The 17691-nt window shown below is 36.6% G+C and overlaps 4 protein-coding genes and 1 long non-coding RNA gene across 5 annotated transcripts; 4 read left to right on the forward strand and 1 right to left on the reverse strand.

Annotated features, from left to right (window-relative positions):
* Positions 1–1967: 1967 nt before the first annotated feature.
* On the reverse strand, positions 1968–4756 carry LOC113717169 (receptor protein kinase-like protein ZAR1). The gene is made up of 2 exons (XM_027241858.2): positions 3033–4756; positions 1968–2919 (listed from the first exon to the last, which is right to left on the reverse strand). The coding sequence occupies exons 1-2, from the start codon at positions 4501–4503 to the stop codon at positions 2249–2251; spliced, it is 2142 nt and encodes a 713-aa protein (XP_027097659.1). The 5' UTR covers positions 4504–4756; the 3' UTR covers positions 1968–2248.
* A 4352-nt stretch (positions 4757–9108) lies between these two features.
* On the forward strand, positions 9109–9673 carry LOC113717175 (uncharacterized). Its single transcript, XR_003454295.2, has 4 exons — positions 9109–9202; positions 9297–9359; positions 9459–9531; positions 9610–9673. It is a non-coding gene; the product is annotated as an uncharacterized lncRNA (long non-coding RNA).
* A 28-nt stretch (positions 9674–9701) lies between these two features.
* LOC140016582 (uncharacterized) lies at positions 9702–11137 on the forward strand. The gene is made up of 4 exons (XM_072070148.1): positions 9702–9722; positions 9850–10008; positions 10174–10566; positions 10877–11137. The coding sequence occupies exons 1-4, from the start codon at positions 9702–9704 to the stop codon at positions 11135–11137; spliced, it is 834 nt and encodes a 277-aa protein (XP_071926249.1).
* Positions 11138–11217: 80 nt separating this feature from the next.
* Positions 11218–12027, forward strand: LOC140016583 (uncharacterized). The gene is made up of 2 exons (XM_072070149.1): positions 11218–11548; positions 11753–12027. Exons 1-2 carry the CDS (start codon positions 11218–11220, stop codon positions 12025–12027), a joined length of 606 nt encoding a protein of 201 aa, XP_071926250.1.
* Positions 12028–12051: 24 nt separating this feature from the next.
* Positions 12052–12504, forward strand: LOC140016584 (uncharacterized). The gene has a single exon (XM_072070150.1). The coding sequence runs from the start codon at positions 12052–12054 to the stop codon at positions 12502–12504; it is 453 nt and encodes a 150-aa protein (XP_071926251.1).
* The last annotated feature ends 5187 nt before the right edge of the window (positions 12505–17691 follow it).

A 17691-nucleotide genomic window follows, 5' to 3' on the forward strand; every position in this document is an offset into this window, starting at 1 on the left:
CTATCATAAATGCAAGAAAAGGAAATGAATATGATGTATATAGTGATATGATAAGTTAATTATAATTGTACTATCGTAAATTCCTTGCATTTATTGTCTCTTTTTTTTTTTTTTACAGTTTAACAGCAAATTTGTGTTGCCTAAATTATAATATTATTCTTTGATAATACACGTTGTACAGCCATATGATTTTTGCTCATAGGGTTAGAGTTGGAATATTACTACATTGACAAGTTTCCTAACTCTAATCTTGCATCTTAGGACCATGAAACGTCTATTGAAGTATCGATTGAATCTTACAAGTGTAGATGCTCGACTTTAGCTGCAGATCATGATGGTGTCCCCAAGCCACAGAGCCTACTCATGCCTCAACATGCTCATGCTCATTTGTAAAGGGACATCCAAGTGTCTGGTCCCTTTGCTCCGTCTTCACTCCTAGGCCAATTGCATCCCTTGCATGGTTATAATCCAATAAAACAGACACAACAATGATTCATTATGGTACAATATCTGGAAAGGTGAAGTTGGTAGATTGAAGAATAGGTTCCAATCTTGGTCACTATGATTTAAGTATAGCTGAAATTCATGAAACCAACTTTCTATGTCAAGGTGAAGTTGGTAGATTGAAGAATGAGTTCCAATCTTAGAAACTATGATTTAAGTATTGCTGAAATTCCTGAAACCAACTTCTGTGTCCCAAAAGTGTAGTTACAACCATATTTAATTAATTGTAACCCTACATAACTCAAGTATGAAGACAACGGACCTCTTTTGGGAGGCTTACTTTCGATTGATTGAGAAGTTGATAAAAAAAAAAAAAATACAAGTCGAGATTTTTTTTTTTTTTTTTAAAACAAGTGAACATGAAATGCGGATTAGGGGTGCTATTGAGTCGATTCGAGCTCAAGTATCATTATACTCGAGTTCAAACTCGATCAATACCAGTGCTATTCGAAGTTGAACTCGAACGAGTACGTAACATTAAACTTGAGGCAAACTCGAGAGTTGTAATTAAGTTCGAACTCGACTTGATTGAACTTGAGAATATTGCGAGTCTTTTTGAGCTCGAGCTATTCGAGTTCAAGTCTGATTTTTTGCTAAGACATGAACCCATAATAGTAATTTCATAATTAAAAATTATATATATTTTATAAATAATACAACTACTCAATTAAACTCATTGACCAGTCAAGTACTAAATTCTTATGTTCGGACTCAGACTCGCTATATACATCGAGCAGATCGAACTCAAGCACGAACTCGAACTCTGTTTGACCGAGTTCATGCCGAGTATTTGACCAAGCTGCTCGCCCACACCCCTATTACAGATTAAGCTCACTTAGATTTAAAGATTATTTTTGGAGTTTCCAATATGTCACCAAAAGAAAGTTGATTAACTTGGAATTATACGATTTATGTACCCAAAAAAAAAAAAAATCGGCTAACACTTTTCCAATTCGCCAAGTCTCAAATAGAAGTATAACGCGAACCCAAATTAGCATATATACAATTAATTCTTTTTAAAATAAGAAAGTGTCTCCAAAAAGACAAAGTAATTGGCAGGCCCCCATCTGCTTAAAGGAAACATCCATTGATCAGACTATCATATTAATCCACTCACGAGGCATGTTGAACAATTCAGATACACCAACATAGGGCCACCCTTTCTTTTTTTTTTTTTTTTTTTTTTTTTCCTAACGATAATAATCATAGGGCCACCCTTTCATACCCAAGAAAAATGCAAAAGCATGCAGACGGCCACATTTTCCAGCAGTACATTAGCGGCCAATAGTGCACTGAGTAATTTTGTATGATTTGTGCATGTCAAGTGCCATTTTTTGAACCCTATTGAACTTGTTAACATGGAAGAGAAAGAACTTTAATGCAGGAAAGGGACTACGAAAAGACAAAAGGTCTGCAATAAGAGCATGAGACAACATTCTTTGGGCAAATGCACACATGAAGGATACTACTAAAATCTTTCAGTCTATGCCAGATCTTAATTCAGATCCACCCACATTTCGTCCCCTCAACTGAAAGAATGTGAAGCTTGCTTTCGGCATATTACACAAGAACCTACAGTAGGATATGAGGCAATAGTACAGGACATTCCAATTCCTCTAGATTGTGGTTTGACAATTTCTCCCATAATGTCAACAAATGGAGCCTAACTTTTGCAAGTTTGAGGTAAGGAAAAAAAAAGAATATCACTCAGAACAAATTACATTCACAAAATTTTACATTATTCTCATTCAGAAGACACAGGTAATCTTTCCAAAGTGTCCAAGACATGCCTCATTGATGGTCTTCTATCAGGACTAGTTTGTATGCATGCCATTGCAATCTTCAGAACCGCGATCATCTCCTCTTCTTTGTCAGCATCGTCAGCTAAAAAGGGATCTAAAACATCGGATAGAGGTTTTTTCTCTTCAATGCATAGCTGCATCCAGTGAACAATGTCTATTTCAGAGGTGCCTACCTGCACTAGAGTTGATTTTCCAGTAATCATTTCCAGCAGTATCACACCGTATGAGTAGACATCCCACTTCTGTGATGGCTTAACCACTTTCAGTGACTCCGGGGCTTGGTAAAAGGACCCAATACTTGCAGCGGAAGCAACTGTGCCAACTTCCGAAGGTGCACTCCCTTGTTGCCTTTGTTGTGGCTTCTCTGAGATCATTCGACTTGACTGCAGGGTTGGGGATCCTCCGGCAATGTTAGCAAGACGTCCAAGTCCAAAATCAGAAATTTTAGGTTCTATATTTTGACCAAGCAAGATATTAGATGGTTTGAGATCTCCATGGACATACTTCTTGGGACTATACTCATGCAGATAAACCAAGCCTTTTGCAATTCCTTTCATTATCTTCAAGCGCATAGACCACAACAGAGGAGTAAAGGATACCATTCCAGGCTTTCCTGGGAACAAAGTTCACATACGAAGAATTTGAAGACAAGATGAGCAACACTGTTAAGAAGAAATATTGAAAAATAAGAATAATTCGCTCCGAGTTGTGAAGTGTTAAACTTACCATGAATTGCAGCAGTAAGGTTTCCATTTGGAATGTAATCATATATCAGTAGCTTCTCATCCACAGACCAATAATAGGCTCGGAGGGTTACTATATTAGGATGCTTTAGCTTTCCAATTGCTTCAACTTCAGTCTGAAATTCTTTAAATCTTTGTGAACCACCTTCACCAAGTCTTCTCACTGCTAAAACATGCCCATCTTCAAGCACAACCTTGTATACAATGCCAATGCCACTCTTGCCTAGCACAAATGCAGATGCCTTTAGAAGCTCGTCTAGATCAAATGCCACCTGAGTGTCAAGTGGCACTAGATCATACTGCTCCACATTTTCTGATAAAGTTTCTGATTCATCCTTCCTAAAGCATAAACACTCCTTCCCTCTCTTGCCTCCCTTCTCAAAACCATAGCCATCAACCCTCCTTTTGCCACAAGGACACATCTTTGAATAACAATACGAAAACAGCAAGCCAACCATGCAAATTCCAATCACATCACACACAATAATTGCAATTACAGCACTTTTACTGAGCCCTCTTCCTCTGCTACCATTCTCATCCGTCCTTTGTGGAGGGTAGTTATTGGGCAACGAAGGATACGAAGATGGCGAACTTGGTCCACTGTCTGAACAAGGATCTTTCAATGGAGGGCCACAAAGGCCAGGGTTTCCAATAAAAGCAGTTGGCCCTCTGTTAATTAGAGCACCATTTTGTGGAATAGGACCACTTAATTTATTATAGGTGAGATCAATATAAACCTTCTCAGGAAGATTACCTAAGCTAGGAGGGATTGAGCCATCAAACATATTATGAGACAAATCAACAGTTCCTTGTAAATTAGTTAAATTTCCAAGATCACTAGGAATTGAACCGCTAAAGTTGTTATATGCAAGATCAAGTTTTCCCAACAACACCAAATTAGTCCCAAATCCATGAGGCAAAGGACCAGTAAGATTATTGTGACTAAGGTCAAGGAGCCTCAATCTTTTACATTGAACAAAAGAATCAGGCAGTGACCCATTAAAGAAATTCTCAGACAAATCTAGAGCTTGAAGGTAACTAAGCTTCCCTATTTCAGACGGTATCGGCCCAGAAAAGAAATTCCCAAAAAGAACCAAACTTTGCAGCCCCTGAGCTGCAAAGAGCTCACCAGGTACGCTGCCAAATAACTTGTTATTCCTTAAATTTACGTGTCTAAGCTCAGGTAAAGATCCAAGAGAAGAAGAAAGAAACCCAGCGAGTTTCTTCTTAGGAATGCTAACAGAAACAACTTTCTGGTCTTTGCATGTTATACCATTCCAAGAACAGGGGGTTTCATCAGAATGGTTCCAACTGTTCATGGACCCTTCAGGGTCTTGCTGAATAGCATTCTTGAATGACATAAGCGCAAATCCTTCATTGTTCAAACACCCCACAAAACCATGAAAACTAAATAGACTTAAAATGAACAAAATTACAGTACTATTATCTAACATTTCCAAGAAAAGTGACCGTTGGAAATGTGTAAAAAAGGATGTGTTTTAAAGGGCTTACCTTTGTACACCAGGAAATCGAGTTGTTGCAGAGAAAGCTTAGAGAAGAACTGGGACTTGAGAGAACGTGAAGGAGAGAAAGAAAGGTCTGACAGGAAGTACTACTATTGAGAGCAGAAAAAAGAGTGATGGAGAAAGGTAAAGTTGGTTTCAGCTAGCAGAAGAAAAGAACAGGCATATTATTATTGATTCTTTAAGGGGAAAATGAAAAATGGGAAACAAAAATGAAAACGGAGTAAAGTTTTGTATAACTATTGAGGGTGTATATTATTGCAACTCAATAATGTATGGCTATATTTGGAGAGTGACATTTTCTTTTTTTTTTTTGGGAATGGTTATAGTTTAGCATTAGGCCGCTCCCAAAAGTTCTTTGCACGAGCTCATCACATATTCAATAACCAATACTCTTCATGTATAAAGCATTTAATGTTTTTCCATGTACACAATCCAATAATCAATACTTTACTTACAAATGCTTTCGGGGATGATTCTTTTTTTACCTTTTAAAGATTAATGGTGAGAGATTTCACTTAAAATTAGATGACTTGAACTTAAAACATATCAATTACAAGTAAAATACATTACCAATTATATATAGTCTATTACTAGTACACATGCATGTAGTTGTATCTTTCTGTATTTTTACTTTGAACATCATTTTGTGAATTTGTGTATGTAATCAAACTGACATCTCTGCGTGTGTGAGTGTGTTTTTCTTTTTTTCTTACATGAGATGAAATGTCTTTAAAAAGAAGGCAAATTTCAATCAGGTTTAGCCCAGAAACAAACAACGTTACCATGGAGTAAAAGAAACATTTGACAGTCTGGATTTGTGGTAAAACAAAAAAGTCCCAGTCCCCTAGGACCGTTGAGGGAGGACATTGTGCAATGAGTACAGTTAATATTAAATTCACCAGGGAACTCCTTCCCAGTAGTTGCTTTGGTTCCTATAATCAACCAACCTTTTTGACTGCAAGTGGTCCAATGAATTCAATATCAAAACATGCTAATCTAAGCCAGCTGCGCTTAGATTACCACATAATAGAGTATTAGTATTCCTAGTCCTAAAGCTGTCCCAAAATTGTACAGCAGCGCCCACCGCAGGTGAGAACCAATAGTGACTCTTCCTGCTATGCCTGCGACACCCTTGTCCCTCTATCTGCAGTACAGTAGCTGGGGTGCAATGAGAGCCACTACAAATATCAGTGAAAATTACACCTATGTAGTTTAGATATTAAAGCAATAAATGTACGTGTGAAAATAACAAGTGTAGACATGAATATAATTTTTGAACACAAATTTCAACAAATATGAAAAAAATTTTGTGTTTTTGTATGCAATTATACTAGCATACGCCCAGAGACAGTCAAGTGGTAAAATTGGCCTTTAGATTGAATAAAGTCTGAGGTTCGAATCTTTCCTTAAATTTTAACCTCTCTTGTCTAACTTGGGTGCATCACGAGAGGTCGCGGCGTATCCCCTAATTTGATGTGTCAGCTCGAATCTTAAGTGGCTCGAGTCAAGATATATTCTGGATGAAAAAAAATTTGTAAAAAATTGTATTAACATACATTTATTACTTTAGTGCCTATATTTGTTTGGCTAGTATTTATTTCTACAGGGCTAAAACAAGAAAGTGGGGATATATTGACTGACATGTGGGCTAAGAATGAAAGAAGCCGTTTGTCAGGATGAGTAGCTGAGAATTTTTAGATAGGGAAGTAGAGTATAAAATAATTAAAGAAATCACACTTTACCATTTAAAGATCATTTAATTATTCTTCGTGTGGCCCAGAGAGTAAATAAAAGTTATTCTTTGCTGTTAAGAAAAAAAAAAATTGTGTTTCTTCTTCCCCTCATATTTCAATCTATAATTATCAATTCGTGATAATTACGCTGTACCATTGAAAGCTACCGGAGGACCAATTCAAAGCCGTTGCAGGAATGGGATGATGATGCCAAGGACTCAAGAATGAGCTTTTGAATAAGGATCTTCTATCTTGTAGCTCCAATAACGAAAGAAATCATCCATTATCATGCAAAGAATGCGTCCATAAAGGGTTTCTTTTTTCTTTTTTTCGGTCAAAATAAAACTATTATATCTTTTAGGGAATGTACACTTAATGCTGGATTTATAATGTAGTAATCCATACGAATAAATTTTATATACACTGATATTTGTATCCATGATACACGTGCATATGTTGAATTTTAAATTTAAAATTTGTATAGTTGTTGTTCATCTAAGCATTGATCGTGTATACATTGTCAGCATATAAAACAAAATTAATTCATTATTTTTTTTGAAACCGATAATTTTCTTTTCGTTTGTCAGAAAGATTCAAGCCACTTGATCAACATCACCAAATTAATTTCCTTTACAATATGGTAACTAAATTAATTTACTAAAGTGCTACAATTCTTACACTGAAGAGTACCAACTATATATATATATTTTTATGGCTGTGAAATAATCAACACACCGGCAGATAAATACGGTGGACTCTGGAAAGGGAAACCAAACGACTAACAAAGCCCAGAAGAGGACTTTAATGAATCCTTTTCAGACAAGCGTGATTGGAGGCGGTCTACACTCTTTTAAAAAAAGTGTTGAAGATTGCTCAACTCCGCCCAAGAAATCACCAGGCAGAAGCAAAAAATGTCCAACTATGCAGACATTTGGACCAGACAAAACTCCCGTAAATAACGAATCTGGACTTGGACTTTGGAAACCCGAACGTACTGTTTTTAGTTTGAGTTTCTCCGAAGCTAAAAGATATATGACCTATGAACAAGAGGGAATTTCCCCCCTCCTTTTTTTTTTTTAACCTTTTTACTCTTTCTTAACTAAAGTTGTCAAAAGATGAAGCTTTACATATTACTCCTATGGTTTTGACTCCATTTGCTTGTGGATTATGACTCACAAAAAGATTTATGACCTAAGAACAAGAGGGAATTTCCCCCCTTTTTAAACCTTTTTATTCTTTCTTAACTAAGTTTTCAAAAGATGAAGTTTAACATCCTAATCCTAACTATACATATAAGAAGCACTTGCACTTCTATGTGTGTGTGTATATATATATATATTATCTATATATAAGAAGCCTTGTATGTTGCTTTCTCCTTACTCTTATACTATATATATATATATATATATATATATATATATAGTACTGTTTGATCCCACTTTCCATTTGGTATTGTTAGTGCATTTGTTTATTTACGTTATTACCCTTTATATATGCCTTGTTGTGGCTGCAGCCTTAGAATTGCATGCTCTTTATAGTCATTTTGTATGGATTTGACTCAGGTTCAGCACTTACAACGTTTGCGGGTTGTGAAATTACTCACGTGGACAAGCATCTTGGTTGTTATATGGATAATGTTATGATAACAATGTGCATTATAGTAATTTCACACTAAATTAAGCAGAATTAATTCTTGGAAGGCCGTGTACTACAACTTTCTTCTTCAAAATGCACCGCTCCATTCTGTATGCTGCTATGCACTGCTTTTAGCTTTCAGCTTCAGCCTGTGTTTTGCTCCTCTGGTTTCTCAGTGCTTCCATTGCTGGTATCATTCAATTTGCACTTTATTTCAAATGTTTATTTTCCCTTGGATCGTTTGCTTTCATGCATCTCTTAAAGTTTTTTTGCTTTGTCTTTCATTTTGCATTAGCTTTCCGTTCGCACTTTTGTGCTTATGAACCGTAGCATTTGCTTGCATTTCTTATGAAATCTTCGTATGAATGAAGTTAATAGGTTTTTTGTCCATAGTACTAATAGTTTGCTGCAAACAAAAAATGCTAGTTGTTTGATCGAATGAGTATGTTTTACTTTTGGAGGCCTGCTCAGTATATACCAGTTGGATTATGCTCTTATTTCTTTTTTGTGTGTTTCTTTCATAGCAGCGGAACTTTTGCTTACCTGCTGTTTTTGGTTACCTCAGTAAGTATTTCTGTCCCTTTTTTACTTTTATTGTTGCATATTGTGTTTGCATGGTTATTTTTCATGTTCATCAGTAGGTGCAGACTCCAATGTAGTTCTCGTCTTTCATTTTGTTTGCACTTCTTATCTATTCCTGTGACATCTTCGATCTATTTAGTATTGTTTTCTGCTTTGTGGTTGGCTCATTATCATTTTATGCATCAAACTTAGCTATGAGCCTATCTAAACTAAGCATAAGTGAAGAAGATGTTGAAAATAGAAAGGCTAGGAAACTTAGGCAGAATGAACAAGCAAGAAATAGGCATGCTATGCTCTCTGCTGGAGAAAAAGAAATTCGACGTGCAAAACAAAAGAGAGGCTTATCATAGAAGAAAACAGACGAACTTGGTTTCTGTTGGTGCTCCTGATCAACTAAATAAGGCGGTCAGCTCTTGCGTGCTACGGCCATTGCCCATTGGACAACCAGACAATTCTCAAAGTCATGAGAAATTGAAAAAATATATGTATATCTCAGAATTCTCTACTTTTCACACAGGTATCCAATGATTGCATTTTTCTTGGTATTATTTCCATTGTATAATAAATCACACTTTATATTACTTTTAATTTAATGTGTTTTGTACCTGTATAAGGATCAAAGTCAAAGAAATCAACTTCTCATAGATGTACACGATCTGCTGCTTCAGCAACTCCTGGTTTGTCTTCACTCAATTTATGCAATAGTTTAGATAGCAGTGTTAGCTGCCATCACCACTAACAGTATGCTTTGCTGTCCTTCTCCTATTACAGGTGAGCTTCCAATCTGCAGCGAGTGTTATAAGTATCTTTAGGAATCTTTACAGCATGTATCAGGTAATTTTCTCATGCTTTATAATGCCTTCAGTGATGTTTCCGCTTTATCCTATACTGATGCAGATATTCAAATGTAACCAAGCATTTGCTTTTTATTAGGACTGCCAAACTTTGTTTTGTGACAATCATGTTGCGAAACGCTCTTCAGGTCATGTGAATCATCAGCCAACAGGTATTACTAAGCTTTTGCACTACCAAAGTTTTCTTCGTTAACAATGTATGTGCACTTACTTTGCAATTTACTTTGTAGGAAATACTAGTGAGCATAGCCGGCCTCATAATTCGAGAAGCAGAAAGCCTGCAGGAAGAAAAGGTTGTTCTAGCTTTACTAGCCTTCTTAGTATGGCTTTATCAAATTTATCAGTAAATGAATTTAATGGCAATTTTATCTATGCTAATATTTTATGTTTAATTTGTAAGGAAACATGCATTCATTGGAACAGAAGCTTTAGAATTCATACCTACTGCTTCTGATACTTTGCCATCACAGGCTGACTGCAGGTATTGTGCAGCCAAGAAGTTTTATTCTGAAACTGCAAGCTTTTGGTGCTCTGATGGTGATGCTGTATTGCATCAAAACAGGCTACCTGATGTCCTCATTGAACTCTACACTGGACACACTGAAGAAGCAGTGTACTTTCCAACATATGTCAGAACATACAACTGCTTGTTTGCTTTTAGCTCGTTTGGTGTCCGCTATGACAAGGAACTCTGCAAAAGGACTAATGGAATATACACTTTCAAACTGCAAGGACAAACATATCATTTTGTTAATGACTTGATACCACACGGTGGTTCCTGAATGTACTTACAGCTATATTTCCATGATACAGATCTTGAGCTTCACAACAGGCTTGCAGTTTCTGAAAAGCTAACTGAGAGTATTGTTGTTAAAATTATGGATATGATGAAGGCTAATCCTTATGCATGCTTCTTTCGTAGCCTCAGAAATGTTCCTAACTTAGATTCCTGTCAGATTGTTCTAAAGACATTCTGCGACACCGATCAAAGAGTCTTCAATAAGCCTACTGCATCTCAAGTTGCTGCTTTGTGGGTTGAAGGAGACGAATCAAATAGTGGATATGCTAGACACATTCAAGTTTACACTAAAGATGGACAGCAGCGACGAGTGCAATATTACTACCGATGTTATGATGCATTGCAGTACCATTGCTGTTTGCATTTGGAGAAACTGGATGGCATCCAGGCATTAAAAGATCTGAAAGGCAAAATCCCAAAAAATGCGAAAGAAAAGAAAAAAAGAATGCACGGGCAACAACTCTTACAAGTTTCAAATCTGCTGATGAAATGATTAATATGGAAGAACAAGGTTAGCAAATTACATATTTGCTTTATGAACTACATGAAGTAGTATCTTTACTTTATAGATTGAAATGCTTTACCCTTATTGCTTACTCATATATCAGTTCGCTTTTATTTTTAATGGCCAGCTTCCAAAGCATTTGACAGCTTAAATGTATATGCTTCAATGAGAGTAATATGCTTACAAATTGCAGATGAGAGCTGATTGTTCTCCAAGTATTGTCAACACTGGAAGACTATTTCAACAACTTGCTGTTGATATGTACATCAAGATTGAGAGTCAAAGACTTGACTTCTACAGGCACAAACAACAGCTTATAGGAAGAGAACAACTGCAAGGCATCATGGGTAGCATTATTCATGGTCAATCCAGTGGTTCTAAGATAGGCCAACGTGTTGCGCTTCCAGCTTCATTCATTGGAGGACCGAGATCGAGACATGAAAAGAAGAGATAAATTTGGCCAGCCTGATATATTCATTATTATGACCTGCAATCCTTCATGGCTAGAGATAAAAAAACATATGTTATCCGCTGATGAAGCTCATAACAGACCAGACCTTCTATCTCGAGTATTTCATTCAAAGCTTCCAAGTTCTGAAAGATGAATTATTCAAAAAGCAAATTTTTGGGGCTGTTGCTGCTTATACCTACGTTATCGAGTTTCAGAAACGAGGCCTGCCACATGTACATATGCTTATCATTCTTCAACCGGCATCAAAGTTGTACACCACTGAGGCACTTAACAAGATTGTTTCTGCTGAGATTCCTGACGCAAATCAAAACAGACACCTATTCAATATGGTGAGAAAGCACATGATGCACGGACCTTGTGGCCATAAAAATCCCAATAATGTCTGCATGGAAGGTTCACCAGTCAAAAAGTGCAAAAATAATTATCCTAAATGGTGGGCTGAAAAGACATCGCATGGAGATAATTCGTAACCTACATACAAGAGAAGGAAGAATGGTTGAAAAGTTATCGTTCGAGATCACCAGCTAGACAATAGATGTGTTGTACCTTACAACCCATACCTATTGGCCAAATTTGATTGTCACATTAACGTTGAAGTTTGTTCAAGTGTTAAAGCTGTCAAATACATTTATAAATACGTACATAAGGGTCATGACAGAATTCACTTTTGCATTAATGCTGATCGTGCTGCTGCCTCTTCTGCTCCATCAGTATCTGCTAGCTCAACTACATCAGCCACTCCTTCAGTGTCTGATCCGGTGGATGAAATCAAAGATTACCAGACAGGCAGATGGGTTTGTGCTGTTGAAGCAATGTGGCGTATCTATCTTCTTCCTCTAAGTGAAATGCATCCATCAGTCATTCATTTATAAGTTCACTTAGAGAACTTCCAATCGATGAGCTTCACAGAAGATCAAGATTTGCGTGAGCTTTTAAGTAATCCTTTTGCGAAGAGAACCATACTTGCTGAATTTTTTCGCACGAATTCAACTCAAGATTTAGCCAAGAGCCTGAAGTGCACTTACAAAGAATTCCCTGAACATTTTTTTTGGTATCCTGGATCAAAAGCATGGTCACCTCAAAAACAGAAAGACACAATTGGAGGATTAGTCACAGTTAATCCAATTGAAGGCGAACGTTACTGTCTCCGTTTATTGCTGCTGATTGTCAGAGGGCCGACTTCATTTAACGACTTGAAAACTGTTAATGGCGTCTTAGTTGATACTTTCAAAGAAGCTGCAGTTCTTCGAGACTATTTTCAGTCAGATAACAGTCAGGAACAATGCTTACAAGAGGCTGCAGTATACCACATGCCATATACTTTTAAGACGTCTATTTGCCACTCTTAGTTTTCTCGCCTCCAGAAAATGCAAGGCATTTATGGCCAAAATTTCAACAATATATGTCAGAAGATTATCAGAGAGCAGGGAACTTAACGGACAAGGAAATTGAAGCAAAAGTGTTACAACAAACCAACAATTTCCTTGAATCAATGGGTAAGAACATCAACTCCTATGCATTAGTGCCCAGAATACTCAAGTTTGATGGCCTGACAAAAGATACCAGAGATACTCTTAGTGAATTGAACATTGCAGTCTCAGAAATTGATTTAGCTTCAGTTTCTCAACTTAATACTGACCAAAGAACTGCATTCAATACCATACTTGAAGCTGCCTATGTCAATAAACGAGACTGCTTTTTCCTAGACGGACCTGGTGGCACCGAAAAAACATTTTTATATAAAGCTTTACTAGCTGAAGCAAGATCAAAAGGCTATTATAGTGCTTGCTACAGCTTCTTGTGGAGTGGCTGCCTGGATTTTCCCTGGAGGAAGGACAGCACAGCACATTCAAGATTCAAAATACCTATCGATTCAAGTGCTGAAAATATGTGCAAAATCAGCAAACAAAGTGCACTTGCTGACCTCCCGCTACAAGTAAAGTTAATCATCTGGGATGAAGCACCATTGACACACAAAACTGCTATTGAAGGAGTAGAGGAGATGTTAAAGGACATTATGAGTTCAACAGAGCTCTTTGGATCGAAGGTTATAGTATTAGGAGGTGACTTCAGACAAGTACTTCCAATGGTAACAAAAGGATCAAAAGCAGACTTTATTCAGGCAAGCATTGTAAATTCCTACATTCGGCCACACTTCACACAAAACATGAGGGCGATATCAGATCCTGACTTTACAGTTATCTGCTACGCATTGGTAACGGAGCTGAACCTTACATTGATAAGAAGAACATCAGAATTCCACGACCTTTACTTCTACCATACACGACTGAAGAAGAATCTGTTAGTGCTTTAATTAAACATGTGTTTCCTGACCTAAATGCCTTCACTGATCATAACTTTTCTCTACTGAACAGGGCTATACTAACAACAAGAAATGACTTCATCGATGAGCTGAATGAAACACTAACAGAGAGGTTTCCAGGAAATGCATATCAATATATCAGCAGAGACAAAGCACTTGAAATTAGTGAACAAACAATGTTCGAAGATTTCTTTAACAGCTTGACTCCTACTGGATTCCTGCCTTATAAATTAACTTTGAAACCAAACTCACCAATCATTCTGCTTAGAAATATAGATCCTCCAGGAGGTCTTTGCAATGGCACAAGACTTATATGTAAATCTTTAAAGCCTAATATTATACATGCCATCATTAGCACAGGCGAACATATAGGCAAAGAAGTCTTTCTGCATAGAATCTCTCTTTTCGAGTTGAGGATGACCCTGATTGCCCTATTTCTTTTGAGTGTCATCAGTTCCCTATTAGATTATGCTTTGCAATGACTATAAATAAATCTCAAGGTCAAACATTAGATTTTGTTGGTATTTATTTACGTGAGCCTGTGTTCTCACATGGACAGATATATGTAGCAATCTCAAGAGCTAAAAACAGTAAAGCTGTGAAAATACTCATAAGACTATCAGTTTTTGATACAAATACAGATGATTTGACAGAAAATGTTGTTTATACAGAAATCCTAGGATTAGCATTAGCATGATATCTTATATGAGTAGCTGCTTTTCCATACAGTCTGATCATCAATGCAGAAAATATAGTATTCATGATGCATGCAAGTCTTTCAGTTATTTCTTACACTGTGCAATATATATTTCATATCACTTTCACAGATGGGAACAAACTTCACTGCAATTAATAAAATACTTCCTGGCATGAAAGACTGGACCTGTAAAGTTCAAGTCATTCAGAAGCAAAGGATTCAGGTGTCGAAAGCTGGCAACAGATATCAAAAGTTGCTCCTCATGGATGATCAGGTAATACCATATTCGAATACTTACAACGTGAAAACTTCAGTACTAATACATCTTTAATTCACCTCATTCAACTCTCAATGACAGGGAACAAAGCTTGAAGCTCTTATCTATAACTCAGACATTGAGTTCTTTAGAGCTTTATTTCAGTTATATAACAAATACCTTGTCTCAAATGCAAAAGTCAAGTTTGCCTCAGCAGACTACCGTTCAACTGAAAAGAATGCAACTGGATCATCGACAATTCAACAGTTGTTCAGCTTGTGAGCGATACCGATTCACCAATGATTACTCCACTGCTTAACTTCACTGATTTCAAAAAGTTTCGTCAGTACATAGGTGTCCAATCTGAAATAGGTTAATCGTACTGCATTTCTACAATAGTGAAACATTTTACTGTTCACAGAGACTGACACGCAGAATTTCCTTTCTTTCGCAAAAAAATAGACGTCCTAGCAGCTGCTATTCAAGTGCAACCAAGAAATAACAGAGGAACCACACCTCTGAGAAACATAATTGTGATCGATCAAGGGTAATACTTTCAAAATGCATGCAAAATCGCATCATTATTGCAGAACTAATCATAAGTATGAATGCATGTAATAACCATAACCTCTATGTAGCTGCATACCAACGATCCTAACTTTATGGGGAGCTTACGAGCTAAATGAAGGACAGGCTATTGCAGATATCATTGATTCACAGCCAATTATTGCAGCATTGAAAGTTAAGGTTTCCTCTTATCATAGTAAGAATTGACACTATCGATCACCTCACTTACTTGGAATTCAAAATTTACACAATAATATGCACCCTTTAATTACTGTCTTTCATTTGCAGCTGTGAACCTCAGCACAAAGCCAGGAAGTGCGATTCTCATTAATCCTCCAATTGAACAAGCAGCAACAATAAAGTCATGGTACTTGTTATACTTACTACTCCATTTAAAATTCTGCTATTATTATGCACCCATTAATAGTCATCATACTTGTTATACTTACTACTCCAGTTTTAATTCCAGGATTCAAGACAACCGTGCAAAAATTGAACAGATGTTGCTTGAAAAAGCTTATGAGAATCGTGCCGTCCTCTTGCCAATGCCACCTATTGAAGAGCTCACATCAATAAGAGACTTCTTGAACTTGCCCCTGGTACCACAATCACATTACCTATCTAATCTTCATCACAGTACTCAAATCTTTATCCTACTGCTCTAATTAGAAGTCTAAAAACATATATATCAAAATTGCAGCAAAAATCCTGTTGGTTACAAGGCACACCAACTCTGCTAGATAAAAGTCAAAAGCTCTGGTATAATGCATGTCCTGGATGCGGTAAATCTCTTCGGATGTCTCCACAGCACTTAATTATTTGCACTTCATGCCAGAGACAGATTAGAGTCGAGCCAAGGTAATCAGTTCATTACATCAACAATTTTATTCAACTTTGAAACTTGAATCTCAGTAGAACAGGGACCACCACAGTCCCTTTGCCTTGTGTTATTACCCTCGATACATGCTCTGTTGTGGCTATAGCATTAGAGTTGCATGCTCTTTATAGTCATTTTGTATCGATTTATACTGCTGTTCACATACATCTGCTTATTAATAATTTGCTTCTCTTATGAAACAGGTGTAGATTAACTGTTAACCTTGCTAACTACTCTGGCTCAATGACATTGGATCTATATGGACCAGATGCTGAGCAACTACTGCCATTCACTATAGCAGAAATTCAAGACCAAGAGGAACAAGTAAGCAATACATCCACTAGTTAATACGTTGAAATATATATTCCTCTCATAACATACAAAACCAACCAACTAATAGCTTCTCAGTTTCAAATACATGTTACTATAAAAAACATATTCATCTACTTCATTATTTCAGGGTTCCCTTGACTATAAAGCAATAGAGGAAAGCATTAACAGCTCCATGATTGTTTGCTTCGTCAAAAAGACCGAAAAATCATTTGCATCATCCTCCACTGTAAAGTATACAGCCATTATAGCGCACAAGCTGAAGTTGGGAGAATTTGAAGCCAGAGGACTGCCACCAATATATACTGATGCAGAGAGTTCAACAGCAGCAGAAACAGCAGCAATGCATGCTAAATCGACAACAGCACCATCTGGAGATGATGACAACAAACTTGAGGCAGAACGCCTCGCTACACTGAAAATAACAGAAAGCCCTACCAAGAAACAAAAGACCACTGCTGAAAAAGTGAAGGAAAAAGACGCCATGGCCTAACAGAATTAATAGCCACTAATTCCTTCACCATTTTTCCAGCCAGCACACTTTTGCAGATTCAATGGATCTGAACTCCGGCTCTTAAGCCATAGTTTTTGCAATGTATATTTTGCAGATTCAGTGATGTCCACTGAAGTTCTTAACTGCCAACTTTTGACATCCGCCAACAATAGATATAAAATACTTTTGCTATCATGACAATGTCATCCTATTAACCAACACTCAAATGTTGTTACCTTCCCCAATTCACTCATCTCTTCTAGCAACATGAATTTCCTCATTCTTACTAAATGTTTCCTGATTCTTATTAAATGTAATCCAAAACTTTCCGCCTCAATTTCTTAACAAAATCAACCTTTACATGTATACACAGGCACCATCGTCCGCGCGAAAACAGAAATTGACTCCATTTGCTAGCAAATCTACTCTACATAAACAGAAATGGACTGACGATGACCACGACGACGACAACATCACACATATAACATACATACATACATATATATATATATATATATATATATATATCTTCGTGGCACATAAGGGAGTGGAACCCAAGAAATGTATGTGGTTCTGGTACATTCACAAGGGGGCAAAATTCATTGTGTGCGCTATCGAAATAAGGAAGAATCAAACCATATTTTTATTTTCTTTAAAAAGACATATTTTCATTCTAGAAAACTGACCATATTTTAGTCAAGCTAGAGTTTGACTCCATCCATCTAAAAAAAGATGATATTGAGTAAAAAAAAAAAAGTTGAGTTGGCAAGAAATGTTTCAATCATTAGAATTATTGATTATCAAACCCAAAATTTCACTTTTCAAAATAAGACTTTTTTTTTAAGGATTTTATTTATTTTTTTTTTTTTTTTAATACGATAAATTTTATCTTACATCTATTTCTACTTTATTTTAATATAAGAAATTTTTTTCGTTGAGAGAGAGAGAGAACATCCAAACCTGAAATACTAGGCCCAATAACAATTACCCAAC

Source organism: Coffea arabica, chromosome 11c (genome assembly GCF_036785885.1).
Source record: "Coffea arabica cultivar ET-39 chromosome 11c, Coffea Arabica ET-39 HiFi, whole genome shotgun sequence".
Taxonomy (NCBI): Eukaryota; Viridiplantae; Streptophyta; class Magnoliopsida; order Gentianales; family Rubiaceae; genus Coffea; species Coffea arabica.

Bases quoted from the DNA above. Each gene is read 5' to 3' on its own strand.
- LOC140016584 (XM_072070150.1), top strand. From the start codon at position 12,052: ATGAGCTTCACAGAAGATCAAGATTTGCGTGAGCTTTTAAGTAATCCT.
- LOC140016582 (XM_072070148.1), top strand. From the start codon at position 9,702: ATGGCTTTATCAAATTTATCA. The intron at 9,723-9,849 runs GTAAATGAATTT...TTGCCATCACAG, and splicing joins TGGCTTTATCAAATTTATCA to GCTGACTGCAGGTATTGTGC. The intron at 10,009-10,173 runs GTCAGAACATAC...ATGTACTTACAG, and splicing joins CAGTGTACTTTCCAACATAT to CTATATTTCCATGATACAGA.
- LOC140016583 (XM_072070149.1), top strand. From the start codon at position 11,218: ATGAAGCTCATAACAGACCAGACCTTCTATCTCGAGTATTTCATTCAA. The intron at 11,549-11,752 runs GTTCACCAGTCA...TTAACGTTGAAG, and splicing joins CAATAATGTCTGCATGGAAG to TTTGTTCAAGTGTTAAAGCT.
- LOC113717169 (XM_027241858.2), bottom strand. From the start codon at position 4,503: ATGTTAGATAATAGTACTGTAATTTTGTTCATTTTAAGTCTATTTAGT. The intron at 2,920-3,032 runs GTAAGTTTAACA...CTTTGTTCCCAG, and splicing joins CCTTACTGCTGCAATTCATG to GAAAGCCTGGAATGGTATCC.